This window comes from Schistocerca cancellata, chromosome 9 (assembly GCF_023864275.1).
Source record: "Schistocerca cancellata isolate TAMUIC-IGC-003103 chromosome 9, iqSchCanc2.1, whole genome shotgun sequence".
In the NCBI taxonomy this organism is placed as follows: domain Eukaryota; kingdom Metazoa; phylum Arthropoda; class Insecta; order Orthoptera; family Acrididae; genus Schistocerca; species Schistocerca cancellata.
Window position 1 is genome coordinate 197,649,699 of NC_064634.1, and position 27,739 is coordinate 197,677,437.

A 27,739-nucleotide genomic window follows, 5' to 3' on the forward strand; every position below is an offset into this window, starting at 1 on the left:
CCATGGTGCTACCAGTAGAGACATTGGCACACAGAAAAATTGTCGTACCTCTAGTGAATTAATAGGTACTCAAGAGTCCATCAAAGTCCATTTTCTCCAGAATTTTTTAGAATGACATTAAACTGCTTTGGTAGATTGATGTTCTGAATTTCACATATCATAAATATAAAAAATTACAAAAATCCAGTTGCTGTGTGGTCCCTTTGTCAGTTTTCCAATAGTTTCCTTTACTCACTTCATGTGGATGTTGATAATTACTGAAACAAGACCTATGGCTATGATCTCACTCTAATGACCTTGATGATACGACATTAAACTCCAAATCAAACTTCCCTTTGTGCTCCTTTGAGACAAGAATGTGTCACAAGGAGCTGCGTATGGAAAATTAGAGCATGCACTAGAAGTCAAAGTTGATTTCTCTTGCAATAACTGCAATTGTATGTCTGCTGTGTTGAGGCTGTCCTGCTGTGTTGAGGGTGTCCATTGTTATAAGAAGAAGATGGAATAATGATATGTTGGAACTACAGAGTTCTATTGTTTACATGCTTTTGAGGTGAGTTGCCTTTCTTGTAGCCTATCTAAGCAGAAAAATACAATTTTCCTGCCATATCTTTGGCTGAATTCTTGAAGCACTACACTTGTGGATCTGAAGATAACATATTTTGACCCATTGCATATATTATCTGAATAAAAAGAGAAAAAAAACAAGTGGCCCAGATGGTGTTTTATTTTCATTGTTCTATCTTTTGCAAAGTGTCATTGCATTTCTCTCTAATGATCAAAGAAAGATTAGATTGTTGCACACTACATATCAACTTCTCTGGCATTTAAATCTTGTCTGTTATAATTGCTTGTAATTGTTTCCATTCTTTCCAAAGACAGAATGTTTCAAAGCTCAAAACTTGTTCACTTTCATTGATTTCCTACATTTTTCAGTTTTTTTGTGAAGCAGGGTCTTTATTAAATTTGTTACTTTACAGTTGGTTGACTTAATTATTTGCTTCAGTTGTTGTGGCATTCATTTTAAGTTGCATCTCAGTAAGAGATATTGCCTTGTTCTTAGCTTGTTGTGGCATTTGTGAGAAGAAAACTTAGTGCATAATCACTTTGCAAATTGATCCTTCTTCTCCACAGTATGCTTGATTCAAATAATTGAACACGGCCCAATTTTTGCTTCCTTCTCATTTCTTATATTAGAATGAAGGCCATGTATGTAAGATGGCAGACTTGACTTCACTCATACTGTCCATCTTTTCAATAATATCCTACATAGTTATTCTTTGTTTCAGTGACAGTCGCTATGACCGAATACAGTACGAGTGCATCAGGTGCTTAAAGGCAATAATGAACAATACTGTAGGCCTGAAGCAAGTGTTCACCCACAAAGAAGCCTTGGCAATCATAGCTCGATCACTAGATCCTAGAAAACCAAATGTAATGCTGGAAGCTGTGAAGTTACTTGCGGCAGTGTGCCTGGTACCTCCAAATGGGCACGACAAGGTCATTGAGGCCATTACAATGAGAGGAGAACTTGAAGGAAATGGTCGCTTCCAGCCCATCATCCAGAGTATGGCTGCCCCCAACAACGAGCAGCTCAAGGTGGGTGTTGTTGTTCTATAATGTTACAGAAAAATGCTGTTACCTAATTAATTATGTTCCAACTGTTGATATTTTCCATGAGATAATTAATGTCACTAAAATTTAACATCTTTTTAGTGTTGAACTAATGAGTTTCATATGTGTTTCTATATTGTGGAATCAAAGTAAAGAATTATGAGTTGTCATCTAAGGACTTTCATGTTATTTCTGTGCTACAATATATTTTAATTTGCACATTGGGGAGGAGGTGACTGATGGGCATCTGGCCACCCTATACCACTAACATTGCCAAATTCCTCAACTAACATGCTGTCCCCTTCAAGATCTGATAACAGTGAGAGTTGGCATGTACAGAATGCGTTGTCTGTGGCCAGTTGGTCACCCATCGAAATACTGATGCCTGACGTTTTAAGATCTTCAGGCCAGACTTTGTGTACCAATAGCAATTTCTACACCATCCCCTACAATTGGTTCCATAAAACATTTTTTACTGCTGATTTTATTAACTGTAGTTAATCATGTTGCTGTGGTGAGATAGAAGTACTTGTTACAGTTTGTGTCCATGTTTGTAAATTAAACTTGTTTGTAAAACTTAAAATTCTGCAAAGCACAAAAGAAAAACATTCTGTTTCCCAGTAGGTGGAATTTTTAAAAACAAAACTTAACTGTAACTGTTGCCCGAAAACTCTGCGTTACTTTCTACTACTGTACATTAAAATTTCATGCATTCTTTTGTGAAGCTAAATTTAGTCTCCCAGTCTTGTTTTGCATCTTCTTTTGTGAATTTGTTCTTATCACCTTTGTGTCATCACAGGAGGTGCTCTAAGTCCACAGTGTTGACTAAATGCCTGTTGAACCACAGCACTAATTTATCTGTGATTGTAACTGATGGCTGCATGGGTATTTGCAGACATTAGACTGTCATATTCTTTTCAAACAGCAACCACATACACATTCCATTAGGGGCAAACAAATGACAGTGTTGAAACTTCATGCTTCCTATCTTGAAAGTAGTTGTAAGGTCATACATTTATGTCCAATGTTTGTTGAAATATGGCCATATAAAATCATCTTATAATCTGTAATCCTCCTTTATTTCATACTCAGAATTAAATATAGTTTTAGAACAAGCCATTAGGCAATCTGACGACTTACCTGAACTGTTTCGTCAGAAGGAAAGTGCAGTTTGGTGAAATCGATATACAATGTAAGAAGACTGAAATAGTCACCCAGTCACATCACAGATGTACCGGAAAACATATTTCTAATACAATACTGTGTATTATAAGGATCTATTTACTTTGCTCTCATTCATGAAGAAGTTTCCTGGTGGCCCCTCTAACATAGAATTCCAAACAGTGTTTACTTGAAATATTATTAGAACTTGTGTGCTTTTAGAGGTGGTCAGCCATGTCATCTGAATGTGTGGTCAGAGTAAAGCAGAGAATGTCCAGTTTAGTGGGAGATAAATAATTATAACTAAAGAAGTGTTACATAATGTGAGAAAGAGTAATGCGGAAGTTACACGGGAGACCTTTGGCCAGTCACTGAATTTGTCGACTACTTGTTAGAGGTAGAAAAAGTCAAATGGATTACTTTGACTGCTATAACATTACCTTTTATTTTAATTAATTTTGTTTCTTATGAACCAAAGTTTCTTGCTGTAAAACAAGTAGAGTAGCTTGTACACAGCCAACTGATAAGAAAATTCCAATATAAGAGTAAAATCTAAACATTACATGTACTTCATAAAATTTGTAGCTAAACCAGAATTCAAATGTTGTATATACTTAATTATTGCACTAGGCTTTTCATCAACTGTTCACCAATATATTTCTTAAGAGATGAGGCACCAAAATATGATAAGCTATTTTTGATAAAAATATGTAACAGGAAAGCAGGGTTCTAGGAAAATATCAAATTCAGATTAATGTATTGTTAATTTAAGAAGGAATATGAAAGGTAAATTAAATATCCAGAGACATAGATATCCCAGAAGGGTTAGAACAAGCAAGGTAGTAAACGTGCGACTGTGTCTTAGTTGTGATGTGGTTTATGTAGAATTCAGAAGCACTTTTATTTTTCTCATCACACTTTGGTTGATGATCTTCATGTGCACATTAAAGGCTAGCTTTATGGAGCTTATGTTTTATCCAGAGTACTAAAAGTTGTTAAATTTGGTGTATTTGCCACTAATAAATTTGAAACTAATTTACTAATGTGTCTTTTGATTTGCATGTGACTGATTATTTTCTCATTTATATATTTTTGTCATTGCATTTATTTTTTGCTTGCAGGTTGCTTGTCTTCAGTTGATCAATGCCATTCTTTCACAAGCAGAGGACCTTGAGTTCAGGTTACACCTTCGAAATGAAATAATGAGATCTGGTTTTCTTGATATTTTGGAGGTAAGTAACTTTGGGCAGAAATACTATACCACTGAGTTTTTCAGTGACAGTCATTTTGTATAAATCTCCAAAAGTATTTAAAGTGAATTTTGTATTGCTATAACAATGAAGACCTTTATCTGTTCCCATTACTGTAGAGTCTACCTTCGGAAGATGGAGAATTGGGAATTCAGGTTAAAGTATTCAATGAACATAAGGAAGATGACTACGCAGACTTTGTTCAGAGATTTGACAATGTCAGAATGGAAATGGATGATATAAATGACTGCTTTGAAGTTGTCAAGAACCTTGTTATGGACACACCAGCAGAGCCTTTCCTCCTGTCAATTCTACAGCACTTACTGTTTATACGAGACGACACGTTAATTAGGTGAGATTTTTTTTTAAAAACATTATAATGTAGACAAAACAGCTGTTGCACTGATAGTGAAAGTACTACAGAGGATCTTTAATAAAATGTGTTATGACAGTGTAATGTATGCTTATTAAATATATACTGAAGCTAAAACCAGAACAACTAATAATCACTTCACGTTAAGTCACATTTATTAATGTAATTCTGGAGAGTTCATTAATGACAGTTTGTCTAATATTAGATGACCATTTGTTCAAAGTTTCTGTGAAATGGATGACTGAGACAGACGAGTGTTAAATGAGCAGTTAGTTTTTATCAGTAAACCTCAGATTCTTTAAAGAATCAAACTACCATGTGTAAAAAAGCTGCAAACATTTGATTACGTTACAAATAAGTTTGTGTTACTTATTGACTTTAAGCACATAAGCGAGAAAAAGTTTAAGAAAGGTTTGAAATTATGCATAAAATGAGTTGGAAGTAGCCCAGTGCTCTCATTAAAATCTTGATAATTTGTGCTTCATTTTAAGCAAAAGAAAGTTTTTCAAGCATCTCAATGTTTATAACATCATATGTCCTGGACTGTTTGCCAAGCAGCCAGGACAGGTGCGATGACCCAATTATTGGACCAGAACCTGTCCTAACCATCACTAAGGCAATGGTTAAATTTAAATTACAAAATCAGATCAGAAAGCAGCATGTAGAATATTGGCCTATGATCCAAAAACAAAATCGTGGCAAGCTAGTGGTGCCAATGCTATTGCTGTAATCCTGGACTTCAACAGGAAACAGACTTGACTCATGGTAGGGATAGTGACAGGCCAATGGAACTTCAAGAAACACTGACACACAATGGGTATAGAGAAAGAAGGTGCTAGGTGTAGTTTGTGTGGAGAGGGTAATGAAACTGCACACCACCATCCAGTGCAAATCAAAAGAGACAGAGTATTCATGTCATCAGATCTTGAAGAAATTGTATTGTAAAGAACTAGTAAAGTGCTTCGTATTCCTCTTTAAAGGTATTGGTTGGCTTTACTATGAGGGGGTGCTGAAAAGTAATGCCTGTGAATTTTTATGTGAAAGCTCTTGAGAATTTTTACATAAAACAAACATTAACATTCTACATCTTTATTCTTCATGTCTGCTATTAGCAGTCCTCTGCTGCCAGACGACTCTGAATTGTAGCATGTAACATGGAAGTGTGTAATGTAACTGTGTAGAGTGTGGGAAACAGCACGCTGTAATCAAATTTTAATTCTAAGAGTTTGTCCACACATGGATTGCCCTCACCTTCAGTATGACAGTGCCAGATAATGTAAGAGTGCTGCAACATCTGCAACTGTCGGATGTCTTGGATGCACTGTCATTGATCATCCTTCAAACAGGTCTGACTTGGCCCCATGTGATTTTAATTTTTTACCAGAGATTTAAAGAAGACTTTCAAGGCCTTCACTTTGATAGTGATGAATCAGTGCAAACAGAGGTGAGGTAGTGGCTCCATCAACAAAGACAAATGTTCTATAATGACGTTATCAACAAACTGCTCTCTCTTTGGAAGAAATTTGTTCCTTGTCAGCGTAATGATGTTGAAAAATAAATATGTAGACATGAAGAATAAAGATGCAGAATGTTAATAACAACCATTTTATTAAAAAGCTTTAAGAGTTTTCACATAAATTTGGTAATTTTATTTTTCAGCAAGCCATCATAGAATCATTGGGCGGTAAACCTCACAATAAATTTGTCCCAGTGCAGACAATTGTGGGCTGGGGCCACTGTTGTTTTTATCTCCCTGTTCAAATCAAATCAATTTACCATGCAACGATACAATTTTCCGTATATTGTAACTGTTAAATGTGATTTTCATCAATTCAGTGTTTCATATTCTAGACAATAAAAGTGTAGGATATTGAAGTAACAGTACCTCATGTATTGTGCAAACATGGATTATGTGCTGCATACTGTAGTGGTCTTAAAGTATGTCAAGATAATCAGATTTCAATGTGAGTTTATATTACTACAGGTGTCATGCATATGAAATTTAATCATACATAAACTGAAAAAATAATCAATGTTTGTACTGGTCTCAACCATTCCAACTTGAAATTGCTTTGAATGACTGACAAATTTTGAAAAAAAAAAAAAAAAAAAAGCTGGGGTGGACACTGTAGATATGAAAATACAAAAATTCCATAAATTCAGTTATATCATGTTCACATTGAGAGTATCAAATTCATCTTGTATAGTAATTCACTGCCTGTAATTAGGCAAATGTTCAATTATTTCCACATAGATTTAGTGTTTATCCGGTGTTACCATTCTTTTATCCAACCTTCAAGTCGCTAAAACTCAGTTTCACAATTTCAGGCCAGCTTACTATAAACTTATTGAAGAATGTGTGTCCCAGATAGTACTCCACAAAGGTGGATGTGATCCAGACTTCCATGCAACAAAGAGGTTTCAAATTGACGTGTCCCCACTAATTGACCATCTGGTTGGTAAGAAACCTCATTTCTTTATTTGTGTCTTACTTGACCAGGTTGTAATTTTAGATATAAAGTCTCAGATCCCATTACTAGTGTATATTCATATTTACATTTTCAAGTGCATGCAATACATAATACTTCAGTGATTAATTTTTTCCTATTTCATTTCTGTCAATACCAGAGAAATCTCAGCAAGAAGTTGAAAGTAGAGTTGAAGAGCTGAAGACTAGACTGGAAGAGGCATTGGCTCAAAAGCAGGAAGCAGAAGCAAAGCTCAAATACACCGAAGAAAAAATATCAGAACTAGAAGCAAAACTTCAGTCAGGAGGTGGTGGAAAGGTATCATAGCCATAGCTACTTCGGTTTCTTTGAACATGGAATGAACTGAACTTAATGTTACTTTAGCACTCACTCATTTAAATGCAACTGAACATCATTTCTCAAGAATTGAGTTCTGTAACATGTCTTTGCATTATTTAGATGATAGTACAGATTATAAAAACTGATCTTTAGTAAAGGAAGTAGCAGTTTGGTATGTATAGTACTCCACTGTCCCATGGTCTTGACAGATTTGCCATCAATGGACTCTTTATGCTATGGCAAAACTAAAGGAATCCAGACATAAGGGTCCATTACTGATGTTCAGAAGGCAGTGACCGACTGTTTGAAACACAGCCTAGCAGAAGTCCCACTGTATGTGTTCTAAAGACTTATTGAATGAAGCTAAGTGTGTATTCACAAAAGGAATTATTTTGCAGCAGAACGAGTAAAACTTTTTACCTGCAGTAAAATAGAAATATATCCATGAACTTTAATGTGTTATACATACGTAATGTATTTCAAAAATACTACATGGGTTTGTCTTGTCAGACTTGTCCATCAGAGCAGACATCACTGTTTTTGATACAGTGGCCCTAAATACCAATATTTCAAGAGAGGTGCCAACATAAGCCACAATTTGGTATTGAAATAATTCAATGGAAAAAGTTGAAAATTTGTGCTGGTCTGGAAGTCGAACTTGGATTTCCTGCTTTATGCAAGCAGTCATCTTAACCATTTCAGTTATCCGAACATGATTTCCATCTTACCTAAATTCTCAGCTTATCGCATGCTACAAAGTACTGGTTGCTTATGTCAATACCTCCTTTGAAACATGCCAAAAATAGGTTTAGTGTTCTGCACACATGTAATCATTAACAAACGCAAAGGATTTGCAGTAATGAATCACATTTTATTACAATTTACAAATGTAGCAGTAAAGTACAGTTACTGTTTTGCATGAGTATTACATAATGTTGTAATGTTTGGACTAAATGATTTTCCTCTATTTCCAGGCTGGTGGTCCCCCTCCTCCACCACCAATGATGGGCATGGGACCACCACCTCCACCTATGCCAGGAATGGGAGCACCACCGCCACCCCCAATGCCTGGAGGGTTAGGGCCACCACCTCCACCAATGCCTGGTTCGGGTCCCCCCCCTCCGCCTCCTCTGCCTGGCATGGGAGGACCCCCTCCACCTCCGATGCCAGGTATGGGAGGACCTCCACCACCACCTATGCCAGGCATGGGGCCACCCCCACCACCACCACCAGGTGGCTTCGCAATTCCTGCCGCACCCAGGCCTGATGTCCTCCCACATGGCCTCAAACCAAAGAAGAAGTGGGAAGTTAGTGGGCCACTAAAGAGGGCAAACTGGAAAGCGGTAAGGCATTATAAGAGGAAAGAGCTATTTGTCCTTTATATAATTACTTAACAGAACATTTGGTGTAGATTTGTCTTAGTTGTACATCTTGTGACTTAAAATGGCCTGCTTAACTATTGATACTATTTTATTATTCAGCACAGTCACATCAATTTCAAAATGAAATTATTGGTTTTGGTTGCCAACGGTCTCCTCAGATCATAAGACTGATGTTGTGCTTCATTCCCAACCCTGCAGAAATCACATTGTCAGTGTGGTCCTGCTTAGTTTTATTAAGATTACAATTTGTGATTTCTTCTTATTATTGTTCCTTCAGATTGTCTCATCTGTTGTGTCAAATGAAACCCCTGGTCACTAGGGAAATATTGATATCATCTTGTATTTCTATGTGCTGCAAACCACTGTACGGTGTGTGTGGGGGCAGAGGGTACTTCATACTAACATTAGCGATTTTCTGTTCTATTGCATTCATGTTCTGAAGGATGTAAAAATGACTGTCTACATGCCTCAGTGAACAGTCTGATAATGCTGCTTATCCTGCCTGATGAATTCTTTATCTATATTGAGAACAGAAGGTGTCCTATTAAGCATTCTTGCAGCACACATAATATTACTTTCATTCTATTGAATATTCACTGTCTAGTATATCATACAGGCTTCTTTTAGCCAAATATCCATAAAGCCAATCATTTATGTTTGTAAATACTACATATAATTGTATCTTGTATAGTAGTCAGCTATATGATACACTTCTGAAATCTAGGAAGACAAGCTGAGCTGCATCTACTGTTGATTGTGTATGAATATAGCAAGTTTTGTTTCAAACAAGTGGTGTGTTATGTTAGTGGACTGTTACTTTCACGTTACCAGTTTATTTTAATTTTACTGACATCCTTTTTGTATTTCAGTGAAAGTTGAAAGTCTGCACCCATATGTCTAATTTCTTCATTGTGAAAACAAATTGCTGGTCAGTCACATAAAAGTTATGTGACATGTTGGTTGCAGTTCCATTGAAGGAGTTTGAAAATGCTTGCTTTAGTATTGTTTGAGTTCTATAAAGTTGTTCTTAAATTGAGTATAAAATTCTGTGGCTATTTCTTTCTGTTATTAGGTCGATGTGAGAGAAAACATTATTGGTAATTTATAACTTGTATAAAAAATCTAATAAAGATTTAATTAAAATCAATGAAAATAATAAACATTATATTAGAAATAAAATGAAAACAATGAAAATTATATAGAAAATTAATAAAAATAAAAATTAATCAATTGTATAATACTTTTAATATATTTACTATGGTTTATAATTGGCAATGAGCTGTACCTGCGTGAAGATAGGGGAATAAATTAACAAGAACAGAGAGTGGGTAAAAAAAATTCAGCAAATGAAAACACATACAAATAGGTACCTAAGTGAAATAAGACAGGAAATTTTCTTTTAAAAGTGCCATGCTTAAATCCCTAGCACCATTTAATTTGATTGCTCCTATCTTGATAGTCTGAAGAAAGACTTCACTTGTTGCTTGTTTATTCTTTCATATTCTGTGGTCTATCAATATCTTATTTGCTTACTTTCTTCTTTAGGTGTTAATTGCAGGAGGAAATATTTTTTGTCTGGCAGTACTTGTCATCAGTACATTATTTTACAAATGCCTTTCTTTTTATCAAAAGTTAAATATATGTAAGCCATTTATCAACAGAAATAAATAAAATAAAAAGTGTAGGAAAAGATAGATTGCTACTTACTGTGAAGATATCATACTAAATTGCAGACAGGCCAAAGATGCTTACAAATAAGCTGTTGACCACAGCCTTCACCGTAGAAAGAGAAATACATACCATTCATTCACCTAAGCAAGCATTCCTCATGCACACGAATGCCAACTCCGGCAGCTTGGGCCAGAACGCAACTATCATGTGGGATAGTAACGGCAATCTGGAGGAGAAGGGGAAGGGATAGCAGCATATGGATGGGGGAAACAAGGAGCACTGTCCAGCAAAGTGTGCAAAGACTAGAATGCCAACAAGTGCAGCATCAGGAGGTTGTGGGGCAGGGAGGTTGGGAAAATGGAGTGAAAAAGCAGAGGAACCAGGGCAAGAAGGCTGGCATATTTGCAGTGGGTGGCACACAGAAAGTGTAGGAGACGGGAATGGGGAGGAGGTGATAGGACAGAGGGGGGTGCAAACTATTGGGTGCTGGTGTGTGAGCAGTATGTTGCTGTTTGTTGAGGTAAAGATAATAATGGGAGCAGAGAATGTATTGTAAGGGTAATTCCGATCTGTGCAGTTCAGAAAAGCTGATGGTGGAGGGACGATCCAGATGTCTCGGGTAGTGAGGCCACCATTGACACAAGGATGTTATGTTCAGCTGCATGTTGTGCCACAGGGTGGTCTATTTTGCTCTTGGCCACAGTTTGGCAGTGGCTGTTCATCCTGGTGGACAGCTGGTTGGTAGTTCTACCAAAAGTAAAAGCTGTCCCGTGATTGCAACAGAGCTGGTAATTGACATAGTTGCTTTCACAGGTGGTCTGGTCCCTGATGGGATAAAATAAACCTGTGATAGGACTGGAATAGGAAGTGCTGGGTTGGTGGATTGGGCAGGTTTTGCTCCTGGGCCTTCCATAGGGTTGTGGCAAGGGTTAGGAATGGCATAGGGATGGACTAGGATGTTGTGGAGGTTGGGTGGGTCACGGAACTCTGCTTTAGGAGGGATGGGAAGGATCTTGGATAGGATGTCTCACATTTCAGGGCATGGTGATAGGTAATCAAAGCACCGGCAAAGGATTTGGTATAGTTGTTCCAGTGACAAAGGGGGTGCTCCCTTCTAACTGGTTCTTGGGGGTGTGGGAGGATTGGGGGTGTGAGGGGAAATGGCAAGGGAGATCTGTTTGCAGATTGGATCTGAGGAATAGTGCCTGTCTGTGAAACCTTTAGAATACTGGGAAAGGGAGCTCTTGTTGCTGCAGGTATGCCATCTCCATGTAGCCAGGCTGTATGACAGGGATTTTTTTTTGTGTGAAAGGGATGACAATTGTCAAAATGCATGTGCTGTTGGTGATTGGTGGGTTTAATGTGGTAATGTGGACAGACGTGGATGGACCCATCAGAGAGGAGGATGTCAGCGTCTAGGAAGGTGGCATGCTGATTTGAGGAGGACCAGATGAACAGAGGAGAGAGAAGGTCATTGTAATAAAAGCTAAGCTGCTGAACTTTTTAAAATAAATACAACATCTTGTACAAATGAAAGGTCCTATTTATGAATAGAATGTTTTTGAAAATATTTGTGTGTTACATATGTAGCTTTGCTGTAATATATCACATTTGTACAACATGTAAGAAAAGGACTGGTCAGAAGAGAACACAACACCACACTTGTTTGAATAACAATGCAGTGGCTTTTATGAGAGAGCTCTGGCACTGCTTGTATGCACGATGGAACAAGTACCCCATTTTGAACCCCCCTCCCCCCTGCCCCAATGATATCTGAATGATTTGGAAGATACTGCAGGCACTAATACCATAGTTCAGGGATGGGCAATCTTTTGGCTCAGGGGCCACTTTTTTGGAACCAAAATTACCTGCGTGTGGCCTGTGGGCTGGTATTTCCCCACACCTTCTGTTGTTACTCAGACCTGACTATTTAGTAGTTTTTGAGATGGTGCTCTGATGCTGCCAATTGCAGTTTCAGTGACATGGGTAGTACTGTTTTGTTTAAATTTGTGGAATTAAAGTGGCAAACAGGAAGGCATTGTAATAACAGTGGAATAGCTTTCTCTTAATTAACCATGATCTAGAGGAGTGGTAAAATGGTACTGCATAAAAATTTAGTAACATACAGTATGAAACACACTATTTGTGCAATAGATAAGACTCGTAGTAGTAGTAGTAGTAGTAGTAGTAGTAGTAGTAGTAGTATTTGAATAGTTACATTAAATATTGCCCATCGCTTAATTGAACTAATACTAGGCAGAAAAAAAGAAAGTTAGAGGTTAGTATTTCTGACATTTTTCCACTTAATATTTTTCTTATTTTATTTATGTTGTCTACTCCTCCCCATGTGCGACATTTTTGCCTGTGAAGGTGTTAACTTTAATTTTCTCTAATCTTTGCATAGCTGTCTTATTCTTCTTCTTTTTTTCTATATTCTTTCCCTGACACAAAACAAATTGGATTTTTTAAAATATAGTCTAGTATGAACTTCCTGAAATTTAATAAAATAATGTATATGTGTTTCCAAATGTTGTTTGTTTTATATAGTGGCTTGTTAAATCATATGGTGTTTAACTATGATTACAGATTATTCCACAAAAAATGTCTGAAAAGGCATTCTGGGTGAAAGTACATGAAGAGAAATTAGCATCACCTGACATACTGAATGGACTAGCTGAGAAATTTTCCTCAAAGCCTGTTGCTAAGAAGGCAGATGATGCTGTTGACAAGTAAGTTAGTAAATTATATCTCAAAATGCTCTTGTAAACTTCCATGGTAAGATTTCTCTCTTACGTGTATTTCAAATTAAAATTTCAGTATTTCTTATTTCTTTTTGTATTCGAGAGAAGTACCTGTAATCTTCATTGTTCTCTACCAATTAGGATCTGTGTGCTAAAATTCACAAAAAACACATATTGTACAGTGAATTTCATTTCTGGGAAGTGAATTCTCTGCTGTGTGTGAATTCATATTCATCACTGATGAGTACAACTGATGGTCTGTTGCAATAATAATTGACATTTTCTAAGTAATGTTTCCAGTACAGTCACTTGAATAGTTGCATTAATTTCATTCCACTGTGTTATTGATCTGCATTTACAAATTATTCTATAAGGCATTGTCTCTACAATAATGATATTCTTTCTTAGCCTTGATGCCCCTCTACCACAAAAATGGAAAATTGTAAAAGTAGCTTACATCTGATTTGATAAACTAAAAATCAAAGCTGGCTTTCACAATTTATAAGCCCAGTATGAAATATAGTGAAAATACTTATGGAGTATTGTTTTGACAATAGTTACTTTACGCAGATGGTTTTCAAGTGTGCAAAAGACTTACAGTCTACAAACAGCGTCTTGGCAAGGTTGTAATACTGTGGATTTATATGCTGTTAGTGTTGCTTTTTGTAATGTCGTGAAGATTAATTTTCAACAGTCAAATTATTAATTCATGTAATTGACTAAAGACAAATGATTCAATATGTAGGACTCCTTTGTAAGTTTCAACAAGAGCAGGTTGTAAAAAAAATTTTGTCAGTAGGGACAAATGGAAATTTTATGAGCCTCAATTTCATAATATTCCACTGGTTGCTTAGTGTCAAAAGATGAATTATAGATAAGAATTATGTGCACATCTCGTGTCAAAGTGCTGTTAGAGTGCAAATACTCCTCCTAGACACACAAACACTGCATTCCTAGATACATGTTCACAGATTTTTTGTGATCATATATATGAACTTTAATTGGCTCACTCACTCACTCACTCACTCACTCACTCACTCACTTAAATATTCTCGAGCATATCTCCTCCTGCATTACAAGGACTGAACTGCACTGTACAATAAATGCCACATACTCTGCAAGCTACACTTGTTGAAGCTTGCTATGCATCTTAGTAATGCATGAGAGAATAATTCTATCACAAATTGTGCAGTTATTGTAAATAATCCTGTCACACATTGTGCAGCTGTTCTTTGAAAGTTTTCTTATTTGTGGCAGGGTGATATGTTAGGAATCCCAGACACGCAATAAGTATAGAAGGATTAGCTGCACGAGTATCTTGTAAGCTACTTATTTAATTTAGAATCTGTGCGTCTCCTTAATAGAATTAATCTGGAATTTGATTTTGCCACTATAAATGCAAATTAATTAAAGTTTTTCATAAATATTCTTTACAGTTAAATCTTGAAATTAAAGTATGAAAACTGTTGGTGAAATAAGGCATAGGATGTGAGCTTGATCTCTCTCTCTCTCTCTCTCTCTCTCTTTCTCTCTCTCTCTCTCTCTCTCTCTCTTCCTCCCAAAATTTTACGTGTTATTAGAAATGTCATTGTTCAGAAATAAATAAAAAGAGAAACACTTCTTGGGTTATCACCTACTTCTCGTGGACATGTGCACAGTATAAAAGATAGGAAAGTCACCCATGAATTAATTTAAAAAAAGTGCTTAAAGAGTAATTTATGCTGCATGGAAAATTCTAGTTAGTTATAAAATGAATATTTTATGGAACCTTGTTGTGGAGTTTTAAAATCATGCTTCAGATCATTATGTAATTTGTTAGAATAAATTAGTGTATATTTTCCAAATGTTTACATTGTCATTCAATCTCACTGTTAATAATCTTGCAGAATGTCTTTATCATCTAACATAGATTAACCACAGAGCCTGCTGTATTACTGTGTACTTCCTAAGTTTCTTACTGATGTGTTTGGGATGATACTGTAGTACATGGATTAAAGTTACATACAAAGCTAGCAAAATGTTCTTTTTTTTGTTATTTGAGGCTCTTCTGTGTCGACAGGGGTGGTACAATGAAAAAAGTAAAGGACCTCAAGGTGTTGGATGGCAAAGTTGCTCAGAACATTTCCATCCTACTTGGTGGCTCACTGAAGCACTTGAGTTACGAGGAGGTGAAGAAATGCATACTTCGGTGTGATGAAACAGTACTGACAGACAGTGTTGTGGAGCAACTTATTGCATATTTACCACCACCTGACCAGTTGAAGAAACTAGAGGAATACCGATCGCAATATTCGGACCTGACGGAAGCAGAGCAGTTTGCTGTTACGGTAAAAGCTTGTTACAGGTTTAGTAATGTTACCTTCTAAGGCATGTTTTCATTGCTTTCACATATGACTCTGAGTTACAAGCAGCCTTCTTCTCATTTAAAAAAAAAAAAAAAAAAAAAAAAAAACTTTTTAGCTGTGCATGTGCCCCCCCCCCCCAAAAAAAAGAATCACTCACACCACACACACACACACACACACACACACACACATCCCTCATAAATACTACTTTATCTGGGAGTGGGGAGGGGGGGGGGGAGTTAGATTAATGTTGTCTTGCTGACTCACCCTTGAACCCTTGACCTGATGTTCTGACAATTTTCTCTCTCTCTCTCTCTTAAATTTCAATTTTTCCAGCCTTCTTCTCTTACTCAGCAAAAGAAAAACTGTAAGTTTATGAAAGCTATTGTGGGCATCACTTTCAGATTTTCGTAGACTTGCTGATACCTTGTAAAAAGAATTATTACTATGAAAAGATTTCCTGTTTTTGTGGATTAATTTTTTTGTCTTTCTGTTGTATGTGCCACAAAATGTCATTAGTGTTAGTGTGTTTTATTTGAATCATGAAATGTTAGGGAATGACAAACTACTTATAAAAAATGTGCAGACTCAAATAATTGCGCAAGATGATAACTTGGAAACAACTTTTCTGCTAATTTTTTGTGAATATTTCAAACAGCCAATTACCTACTTCAGTATTTCCTGTCGTTGCTATGATGATATCACTAATATTGATTTCAGATATTTACACTGCATGTTTGTCACATAGTATTTTCTGAGTATGATTTGATTTTGTAGGTTTTTCCAGCATAATAAGTGTTGAAAATCTCCTCATATTTGATGCCAGATCCTGAAATCAGCATGATTCAATATTTGAGCAATCCGTCTGTCTGCTGAAAACTGTGGAACTCTACAGTTGCAGCAGCATTCTCCTAAAGATGTCGGGTAGTTGTATCACTGAAATATTGAATCATGTTGATTTCAGGATCTGGTAGTAAACCCAAGGAGACTTTCAATAACGTGTATGAAATTTCAACTGTCTGAAACTGGCTTGCTTTCAAGGGTCATTGACTGCTAACAGACAGACTGTATCAAGAGGTGAGATTCTGCTGACTATTGGTGGATTGTTCGGGTTCAATGAGCCCCATTTGTTTGTTATGTACGAGATCTTTGATGTAACACCACCACCCTTATATTAAAGAACAATGTCACCTTTTGGCTCAGCCATAGTGATAGCTAACTTGGTTACTTGACTAGATACAGGCACACTCCAGTTAAAGGTAGTGGGTGTTGATTCTTTGCAGTACAAGCATGATTGTGGTTCTGAAAAATGTTTTTATGTACATATGACAATGTTAACATCAATCATTGTGAAGGAAAAAGGTGCGACAGTGCCAATGCAGAACATCTTACAGTGTGAAACTTCCTGACAAATTAAAACTGTACTTCCTGACAAGACTGTGTGCTGGAGTGAGAGTCAAACTTTGGCTCTTTACCTTTTACAGGCAAGTGCTCTATGTACCTAACTATCCAAACATGATTTGAAATCCATCCAGCTTTACTTCTGCCAGTACCTCACCTCATACATTTAAAACTTCATGGAAGCTCTCCTATGAAACTTGCAGGGCTAACACTCCTGGAAGAAAAGATACTGTGGAGACATGGCTTAGCCACAGTCAGAGAAGATATTCCAGAGAGATTTTATCACTCTGCAGTGGAGTGTGCCCTGATATGAAACTTCCTGGAGATATAAATTCTGTGCCAGACAACAAGACCACATAGGCACTTTGCAAAAATTGAAATGTGCCATCAAGTCTAAATACCCAGGACTGTTCATTGATGGCATCAGTCTGTTGCAGGATAATGCTTGCCCACATGTTACCAGGGTTGTCTAGACTATGCTGCGGAAGTTTCACTGGGAAGCCCATACATGTCCTCTATACAGTACCAATCTCTCCCCATGCAATTTCTGTATTTTTGGAGTCCTAAAGAAAGACATTCATGGCCATTGATTTGCTTTGGATGAAAAGGTGCTCTCCTGTTTACAATAATAGATCCATTGACAACTGCAAGCATTTTTCCATGACTGAATTGACTGTATTGTTGTGCAATGGGATAAATGTATTAACAGTTATGGTTATTATTTTTGAAATAATAAACAGACAGCTTAATTTTTATTCCATGTTTCATTTTCATTTGAGTGGACAAAAATAAAACTCATATTTTTTTTCCTTGGGAAACCATTCAAATGTGCCTCCCCCCCCCCTCTCTCTCTCTCTCTCTCTTTCTCTCTCTCTCTCTCTCTCTCTCTCTCTCTCTCTCTCTCTCTCTCTCTCTCTCTCTGCACCAGGAGTGAGTTTCTATGCCACTACCGTCTTCTTGTCATCATCCATTTCACTTCAGGTGACTCAATAAAACTATTTAGTCTACCCTGATATGCATATGAATTGTTGTATCTTTAAATGAAGACACAGGAAAGTAATTAACTTAACTATCACATTTCATGCAGGTACTGTACACTTCTTGGACAAACCAGACTTTCTTTTCCTCAAAACTAGTGTGGTGACACAGAAAAAGCAACAGGCTTCCCAGACCGGAAGTTCTTCTTCCCTATTTGAGTGGTGAATTAAGCTATTTGAGTCATTAGTGATATTGCCATAAATCACTCTGTGGATTCATGCCATGAATACTCAAAAGAAAACTTGGAAATTTATGCATATGATATCTGTGCTACAGGCATAACTTGTTGTGTGTGCATATTTTCATCATTAGCATGGAATGTGCATGGATTCAGTATGGATGTATTCTCACATAGAATCTTGGATAGTATTGCAGTTAAGACAGCAGCATTGGCAACAGGAACTGCAACTTCACGCTAAAGGCATGTTTGTCAAGCACACAAAAAACTGCAGACTTTGCTGAACTGGCCATCTTTACAGAAAGTGCTTCTATTTACAGATCCACAGAATCTTCTATTAAATTCCATTCCATGAATAAGTCAGTCCCAGAAATTGCAATTATTAAATGATAAATAATTTCAATGGCTGGAATTGAACCAGGGACCTACACATCACTAGCCAGTAACTGTAACCACTTTAGTATATCCGACGATGAACAGCACACAGCATTTCTGTCCCCCCTCACAGAATATAATGTGATATACTAAATTGAAAACTTTTTTGTTCAACAGATAGCAGAAGTCAAAAGACTTCTTCCAAGGCTGAAATCATTAAGCTTTAAATTGCATTACAATGAAATGGTGCAGGATATTAAACCGGTAAGTTTTAAGTAGTATGTGCAAGATACATTTTTAAATTGTATAGACAAATTCTTAAATTAAGTACACTGAAGAGCCAAAGCATTGTGACCACTGCCCTCCATGACATTTGATGTGCCTGGTGGCATTGTGGGCATGTGATGTGATAATATAGTATGTAAGCTGAGCAGACATGGATGGGGGGATTATCCTAGAGAACATGTGGCCGCAAATGGAAAAATCCATTGAGATAAGCGACTTTGACAAAGGGCATGTTATTATTACACAAGGCATTTGAATGAGTACCTCAAAAGTGGCAAAGCTGGTTGATTGTTCTCATGCTACTGACATGAGCATCTCTGGAAAGAGGTAGGAGGACAGTGAAATTACACTGTGGAATCTCTGCTGAAAGAGCACAATGCTGGTGCATGCACAAGTGTTTCAGAGTGCACTGTTCATAATACAGTATTGAACATGAAGCTCCACAGCAGACACACTCCTGTGTGTTCATGTTTACCCAATGACGTCATCAGTTAAGATTGGTGTAGGCACCGGATCATTGGGATATGACCATTGATCAGTGGAAATGTGTTTGCTCTTTGGGTAAATCATATTTTTGCTACACTAGGTTGACAGTTGTCTCCACAAACACTATCATAAAGTGAACAGCGACTTGAAAAGTACAGTGTGCAGTGGACACAGGGTGGTGGGAGAAGTATTATGTTATGGGAGATATTTTCCTTCACTTGCATGGGACCTGTGGTAGTAATTGAAGACACTCGATAGCCTCGAACCACCTGCATCCCTTCATGGCAATGTCGTCTTTCAGCAGTATAATTATCAGGGTCATGGAGCCAGAAATGTGCTACAGTGGTTTGAGGACCATTATAGTGAACTCGTGTTAATGTCTTGGCAAACAGATTCACCTGATGTAAACTGTGGAGCCCATTTGGGTCACTATTCGGTGCGATCACTGCTTACACAAATCAGCAGCCCGTTATTTACATGAATTACATGACTTGGTCGTAAACATCTAACGCCACATACCTCCACAAACCTACCAACAAACTGTTGGATCCCTGATATGCGGCATCAGTGATGGATTTTGTTCCAAAGACAGACAAACAAGGTATTAAGCACATTATAACAATGTTTTGGCTCATCAGTGTGTGTTGATAATATCACCTCAAAGAGTATATTTAGAGCTGTAAAACACAAAGTCCTTAAAATACTTCTGTTTGGCTGTTTTAGTCTGTATTAACTTAGGTTTGTGTTGGATTATCTTCAATTAAAAGTAAATAACCTGCTGTTACTATTTCTGTGTTATGTTTTTCTGCATGTATCATATAATTTCCTATTGTTTGTTACTTTTAACAATTTTGATAATCATCTAATTGTGTGTGTTGGAAACTTCATCCTTTATATTGGAGCTCATTTGCATAATTGAGAATAGTGATAGAGAAAGGAATCTTTAATGAAGAGAAAGGGACCAAAAAAAATGCAACCAGAGCTTCCTGAAAACCAAGCTGAGAACAGAGACCTGGAACAAATATACCAAAATAAGAAACTGGAAATCTGAGAAGAGAAAAACAAAACATGACAGTCACTCAGAAACTTCAGGAGGATAGCAGAGGCAATAAGAAACTTTTATATATTGTTATCAAAGGTAAAAGGAAATTACTGAATATTGTAAAGGAACCCAGGAATAAAAATGGAAATGTAGTTAGAAAAGAAAGTGGCATCAGAGAAGTTCTGAATGGCCATTTCAAGCAATTGTTAAATGAATCAGTTGAACATAACATAGAACCTGAAATGAGGTGCCTCCCATCACCTGGACACAGAGGTAGCCTTCAAATCTATGCTCAAAGGCAAATCTCCAAATGAAATGAATGCAGGCATGATAAAGGCCAGCGTGTGTCCAGGACATACAGTGGCTGCACAGAACACTCGATGCAGTGTGGAAAGTCAACAAGATACATGCAGAGTGGAGCAAGGGTGTTATAATTCCTCTGTTTAAGAAAGGCAGTAGATGGAAGACCACTAATTTTAAAGGAATAACTCTTCTGTCACATCAGTTGAAAACTCTAATAGATTATTGAGCAAAGATTGAGAACGATCATAAAAGCACAGCTGGAAGGCGAGCAGTATGCATTCACAAATAACAGAGCAACTGTGGGTTTAATTTTCAGTACCAACATGCTGATGGAAAAATATTGAGAGAAAAGGAAGAATCTGTTAACTGTGTTCTTAGATGTAAAAAAGGCATATGATAGTATTGCAAGGGAGATAATCTGGGAGTGCCTGAGATAAAGGAATGTACCTGAAGGACCAATTAGGAAAATCCAGATGCTGCACAAGGACTTTACTAGCTGTGTACAAGGTGGAGAGGGAATATCTTATGGTTTCAGTCAAAGAGTGTACAGCAAGGCAGTGCACCGTCCTCTCTGGAGTTTTGGCTGATTTAAAAAGAACAGCTTTTGTGAACTCCTTGCATTCGCTGATGTCATGATATGGGATGAAACAGAAGGGGAAGTTCAGAACACTCTCTGGTGTATGGAAATCACAAGTTCCAGGAATACAACATCCAAATCAGAGAGATCAAGACAGTAGTGATGGCAGTCGACAGAGATAGGCATCCCACAAGTGTGAAACTAGGAGACCACCAGCTAGTGTGTGTGTGTGTGTGTGTGTGTGGGGGGGGGGGGGGGGGGGCAATTTTCTGTACCTTGGGAAGGGTCACTATGGGGATAATTAGAGTAGACAGCAGATTACCAACAGAGTGCAAAAGGGTGCTGAAATCTACCAACAAATGAGGGCACTTCTATAGGACTGCATGATTCCAGAAAAAGCAAAATTAGTTATATGCATGAGCTACTTCATACTAATATTGACCTATGGTGTTGAAATGTGCACTGTCACAAAGAGAGAGTCATTAAGACTTCAAGCATCAGAAATGAAATTCGTGGGACCCGTCATTCAGATGAGCAAGATAAAGTAAGGAAGAAAGCCGCAGTAGAGACATCCCTTTCATGCCGAATCAGCACATCCAGACTATGGTGCTGAGGGTATGTAATAATTCTGGAGCCTACAAGAAGAGCCCAAATAAATTTAGAAATGATAGGTTATTCATGTACACAAGGAAGTGGAAGAAGCCTATTAACCGTACCTGGGGAACTGGAACAGTACGGTGGTGGTGGTAAGCTTACTGAAGACAACAGGCAAGGGCTTTTTCAGTTTCCTCTGTTAAAGATACTGAATAATATGCTTTTATTTTTTCTATTTATAGACTGTTCCTTATCTCTTGTATCCTATTGTATTGCTTTTTATTGTTTCTCCCTTTTTTCACTTGGTCTTCTCTTTATCAAATTTTGTCCATACCACTTCAACTTTTTTGTTTCTACCTTGTCCTGAAGTTTCAAGATTCCCATCCTTTTCCTGGTCTCATCATTTCTGATTCTGTTCTTGCTCCATTTTGTTGTCCATTTACCAGCTGCATATGCTAGGGTTCATAATAAGGTGAATATAGAACTTTCTTACATTTCTCTGTGACACTCTGTTCCACAGAGTAATGACTACACTACGATAGAAGCTGTTTTCTTGTTGTGTGTGTGTGTGTTTTTCTAATTTCTTTGGCTATCTTGCCATCATTTGTGATTACACTTCATAAATTCTTGAAACTTTTGACCTCTTCCAAAATTTTGTCATTCAGTTTTATCTTTTCCCTTCCTTCCTTCTCCTTGTCACAACTGTTTTGTTCTTTTCTGTGCTTATTCTCATCCCATATTTTTCCATCTCTTGGTTCTGTACCTCTGTTTGACTATACACTTCCATTTCATCCTCACCCCATATCACTGTCATCTGTTAGCAACTTCATTGCCATTATATGTCCTTCTAATTACTGCTTAACATTTGTATGAATTTTATCCATGACTATGCTGAATATTATGGAGGACAGCAACTCCGCTGTCCTAGACCCATGTCAACTTCAAACCATTTTGTTTCTCCTATGCTAATTTTTATTCCACGAACATAGTTCTTGTACATAGCTTTCATCATTTGCACTTCAACTTTATTAACTTGTTTATCCCTTAATGTTTTCCAGACTAACTGTCTTAGGCACACTGTCATAGGCTTCTCAATATCAATAAATGTCAACATCATGTCTTCTTTAATTCCCATCTTTTCTCCATCAGATGCCTTCCATTTCTCCTCCTAATTTCCTCCGCAGCCTTTCTTCCAGTACTCTCCCAAAGATCTTGGCTACACCTACTAGAAGTTTTGTCTGTCTGTATTTATTACATTCCTTCTTATCACTTTTGTTATAAAAAAGTGATAATTTGACTCTTTTCCCACTCTTCTGGGCTTTTTCCTCTTCCATATTATTCTAAATACTCTACAAAGCCACCATAACACTATTGGTCATGCTGCTTTCATCATTCCTGTGGTCACCTTATCCACTCTTGCTGCTTTACCACTCCTCTTCTGTATTGTGGTTTTCTCCATTTTTAACATAGATATCTCCTTTCTTTCTTCTTCATACAGTGTGCTTTGTTTTTCCTTTGTATCTTCCAACTCACCATATTTAACATTCGACAATTTTGAGACAGTCTTTCAGTCTTTCTAGTGGATTATCTCTTCATGTCAATGTATACCCTGTTGCTGATTTAACAAATTTCATATTTTCTCTATCTTTTACTCTGTTCTTTTTTTAATTAATCAATACAAAACTTTTTGCTTCCTGAACACTCTCCTATGAAGTTTCAGTGAAACTTTCCCAGTTCTTATTTTTCTCTTCTTGTGCTTTTTTTAGATGCATTTTTTTTTTTTTAGCCCTGTTGTTCCACCAAGGAGTAGCTCTTTTCTGTCTCCTAATAGTCATTTATAGGTGTTCACTGCACACTTCACAAAACAATTTCTGAATAACATCAGTTTCTCTTCTTCACTTCATCTTTACTTCTTATTGAGGTAAACTGATTCAGTGTCACAGGCCATAGGATGACCTGATACAAACTGTTTACTAACAGAGTGTACTGCAGGTGAAGAAGACTAACAGAATAGAAACTGAACTATGTGTCTTGAAAGTTTGGAGGCAGCATGAAATACGTCCTCATGAAAACTGACGTTTAACAAGAAGTTGTTAAATATGAAAATAAGGTTTTTGGCAACCACAAATATGCAGAGATGTGTTTTACTGTATGATTAATATTCTTTAATTCTTCAGTTTCTCCTGGTGTATTTGTTGATCAAACAGTCCATTGTGCAATGCCGGTCCATAGTGTCCAGTGGGCAAAATATTTCGGCAGCCAGACATGTCACCATTATCAGAGGCATTGACAAACTGAACTCCTGAAGGCGTATCAGATTCAATGCCAGCGAGGCAAGAGAAATGTTGGACACACAGTGTGAACTATTGAAGATAAAGGCTGAGAATACCAGCGGCATACTTGACTAATGTACCTAATAAATCAGTGGTTGCAGAGCGTTGTTTGTCAGAGAAACATGTGGTAGAGTACGAACGCCCAGGATTTTAATGCAGAGTTCCAAATAATGGGACAGTGTTGTTACAGAAGCCATCAAAATATGCACCAGGAATAATCTTATCAGTTTGGGATTGCAGCTATAATCACACCAGCGCTTGGGAACCAGCACTGGGTCTAATTATGATGATGCTCGGCTAACACAGTGATCTGGAAACCAGAGTGGACAGAGCAACTACCTCAACACCATCACAGGCGCCAATGCAAGCGCCTTCACAACTGCTGACGCACGCTCTTGGTTGCAGACCGCAGAGAGATCGGCTTGTGGTGGCAGGGGATGTAAGTTGGCTGTGGGCCCTCAGGAGTTACGTTCATCAACAGCCTTGACGATGGTGACATGTCTGATCACCTAAACCTCACCAAAATACTATGCCCGTTGGACACTATGGACCAGCTGTATATCCATGGACACTGTTCAATCAATACTCTTTTAACTTCAGTAGCCACTGTGTGTATGGTTTTTTTGTGGATGTGATGGTTCTTTACTTATTTTAACAGTTTGCAGTATCTCATGAATATCATCTGTAGAAATAGATAAGGTGCTTGTAGTTAAGTGCCAGAGTTTCACTTTAATAACCTGAAAATATGATAACTGTCTCGCGTAACTTCGGCTGTCGTAATTTAATATATATATATTATTGTTACTATTATTATTTTTTGATTGTTGCCGACTTACGTGGTGGGCCTTAATAAAAGTGATATTCCATTTAATTTTGATTTTTACGGTTAAATGCTTTCCTGAAGTTCTCCTTTTTAACAATATTAATTTCAAATTATTCGTTACGTTAATGAATGTTAGACTCGTTGAATCTTAAAACATGAGCATATAAGTTGTACAATGTATTAAACTTTTCATATTAATTTCCTCGGCTAGTCAGTTCCCCTTAAAGCATAAGATCTTTAGTTATTAGTTACAATTGCGGCCCACACACGCGCGAGAGTTTTCTTACCTCCGTTAACCATTGTATTGTAGTCAGAGTGCTGGCTCTGGGTCTCGGCTATGGTACTGAAAATAAGAATCTTAAAGCTAAGTATTTTCTGCAACGTCGGGTGGCTGTGGAGAAAAATTAATATTATGCTAATAGCGGGCGAGTTTTCAGCTTCCGCAAATTTTTTCATAAGTTAATATCGCCACGTAATGGCGTCGTTGGCTGCATCGGCCTCTGCAATTGTTGAGCTGTAAATTACTTGAATGCAGGTTAATTCAAGGAAGGCGGACATGAAATCGGGATCACCTCTTACAAATTAAAAGTGCACAATAATATTAAATCAGTATATTATATGCTTAACTCATACAAATATGCTTACATTTGTCAGCACACGCAAGATGTCCGTCGACACACAAGAAAAACAAGAGAAGAAGTAATGAAGACGACTAAAAAATTAACAAAAGAGTGTATCTTGTCATAAATTATTTCTTTGCATTTGAAACTTGGACAGAGAAATTCTTATGTTACGGCTACATGAAAAAAAAATCTCTTACAAATTATGAATGTCTTCTTTATAAATATTGTCTTTTCGTAATATGGCACTGGGGACGCTATATTGCCCCCCGAAATGTTTATGTCATAAAAAATGTTCATGTTTTTTGACATAAATATTTCCTCTTTCATGTCCACAGTGTCCACACGCAGATTTTTCTTTCACAGTTTACATATGTCACATCGTATATTTACACAGTAGTAATTACTGAGGTGTGTTGCACACAAGGTGTAATACAGATGAAGTTCAAGGTGTACAACCACGAGTTAGTCCGGAATATTTGAAGTCCCAGGGGTGTCAACTGTTTGCTCCCCATTTGGCGCGGCCGTAGGGAAACCTGGGGAAAACCTCGGCGGAGCGACAGACTAACTGCTTTGGTCACCTTCACTTAATTGTTTCTGGAATGTCATTGGGGTACAGGATGTGCATACAAATATTTTTGTTGCACTATGCAAAAAATGAGGTCATTATAACATTTGACTGCGGTGTCGTTGATGATCTACGCCGCGACGTTTGGCTCGCGACGGCGTCGGCTGGTGTGTTCGGTGCTCGGCGTTCGCGGCGGCTGCGGAGAGGTCAACGCCCGCCCGACGCCAGAGTGTGTCTCGCCGTCGCGGAACGTCAGAATCAGCTGATCGGCTGCACGGTTGGCGATGCGCTTCTGTCTCGGCCGGGCGTGGCGGAGTGGGATGATATTCGCCCCCCGCTCTTGTTGGCAGGAGTCAGCTCTGCTACGCATCTCCGACGTAGTACATGAAACATACACACAACCAACGTAATATTTGTTTCCCGCTGCAGATGGTTACGCTAGTGGGAAAGAAGAATTTATTAGTGCGGCAGTTGTTGTTAAGTTTTCGCCAGTTTCCGAGTGTCAAGCTAGCACTGTCTTGCAGAATACATGACATGGATCTTCTCCTGTGAATGAAGTTTTGATGCGCCACTGTTTCCACTACACGTCAGTTTTTGTCTTGATACAATTATTTATGTTTTCGCCGCACTCGCAGGCACTGGTGAGTGTCCCAGTACGAGCTTAGCACAAACATTCGCCGTTTCTGCGGTCGCTGTCTTGCAACAGTCCACGCATCACATTCCAATCTCGCATTGTTGTACTCACTGAAATTACAGCCTGTCCCAAAAATATTTACTGTGGGTTCACTTCACGTTAACAGTTCACATTTATAAGCAAATTCACAGTTTTTCGTGCGTAATATTGGCGTTTGGCGTCCTTACCGCTGTTGAACGTTCAATACTAGCATTTCACTGTCCATATCACAGTTTCACCTTCACAGTTTTTCACACTGCTTAAAGTAACTGTTTCGATTAGTTCACAAACACTAATGTATTTCATTCAGTCTGAACTGGATTTTGGCTCGTGCTGGATTTTACCAGTCTCTTGCACTAATTATCTCTTTTCATTTTCCACTTAGAGTCGTACTTGCCTTCAGATTTTTTGACTATACAATTGTATTTCCGTCTCATCTGAGGTAAGTCCCCATGTCATGTCTGCCCACTCATTGCGTACTTGCCCTCCAGAGCCAGGCTCGACTTTACAAAACTTTGCCTCTCGCATTATTGTACACATTTTATAATCTAGGCCTAGCGTGCAAGTTCCTAGATTAATGTTAGATTTGTGACTTTTGTTTACACTACAAATTCGAGCAAATCTCTGCCTTAGCAGATGGCAATATATTTTAACAGTGCTTAGCGGTAGTCGTGTTTACTGATTTGCTTTGTACCTTGTCCACAACACATGAGGTACCTTGGGTGATGTACACCCTGCACTGATATTGTTAAGTAAATTATGCTTGAGCATATTTCAAGATCGGTATAGACATAAATACATGGAACGACTTATACACTATAATATTAAATTTCATAAGTTGCATTACTACTACAGTTCAAAAATATTCATGACACACTAATGAAAAATTCTTTCATCGTTACATGCTGTTGAATTTTTTTTTTCAATTGTTTAAAAATACTATTATTCCTTAACATCTACAAAAATTGAATCGCACTAATCTTGTGCGCCTCATTGTCTTTTAATGTTACACTAAAATCTGAACATTTACACATAGAAAAAAATACACTCTAAACTTATCCTATTATTCACATATGTAAAAGTTGCTCTACTGAGCGAA

General features: G+C 37.6%; 1 protein-coding gene across 4 annotated transcripts in view; it reads left to right on the forward strand.

Annotated features, from left to right (window-relative positions):
- LOC126100168 (protein diaphanous) overlaps window positions 1-27,739 on the forward strand; it is a 345,883-nt gene that overhangs the window by 283,122 nt on the left and 35,022 nt on the right. For all 4 annotated transcript variants that reach the window (XM_049910715.1, XM_049910718.1, XM_049910716.1 and 1 more), the window contains exons 5-13: window positions 1,290-1,599; window positions 3,897-4,007; window positions 4,145-4,377; window positions 6,727-6,857; window positions 7,027-7,184; window positions 8,180-8,548; window positions 12,845-12,987; window positions 15,059-15,326; window positions 18,514-18,600. In XM_049910715.1, coding sequence (XP_049766672.1) covers window positions 1,290-1,599; window positions 3,897-4,007; window positions 4,145-4,377; window positions 6,727-6,857; window positions 7,027-7,184; window positions 8,180-8,548; window positions 12,845-12,987; window positions 15,059-15,326; window positions 18,514-18,600 — 1,810 coding nt within the window. The remainder of the gene's footprint in view (window positions 1-1,289; window positions 1,600-3,896; window positions 4,008-4,144; window positions 4,378-6,726; window positions 6,858-7,026; window positions 7,185-8,179; window positions 8,549-12,844; window positions 12,988-15,058; window positions 15,327-18,513; window positions 18,601-27,739) is intronic.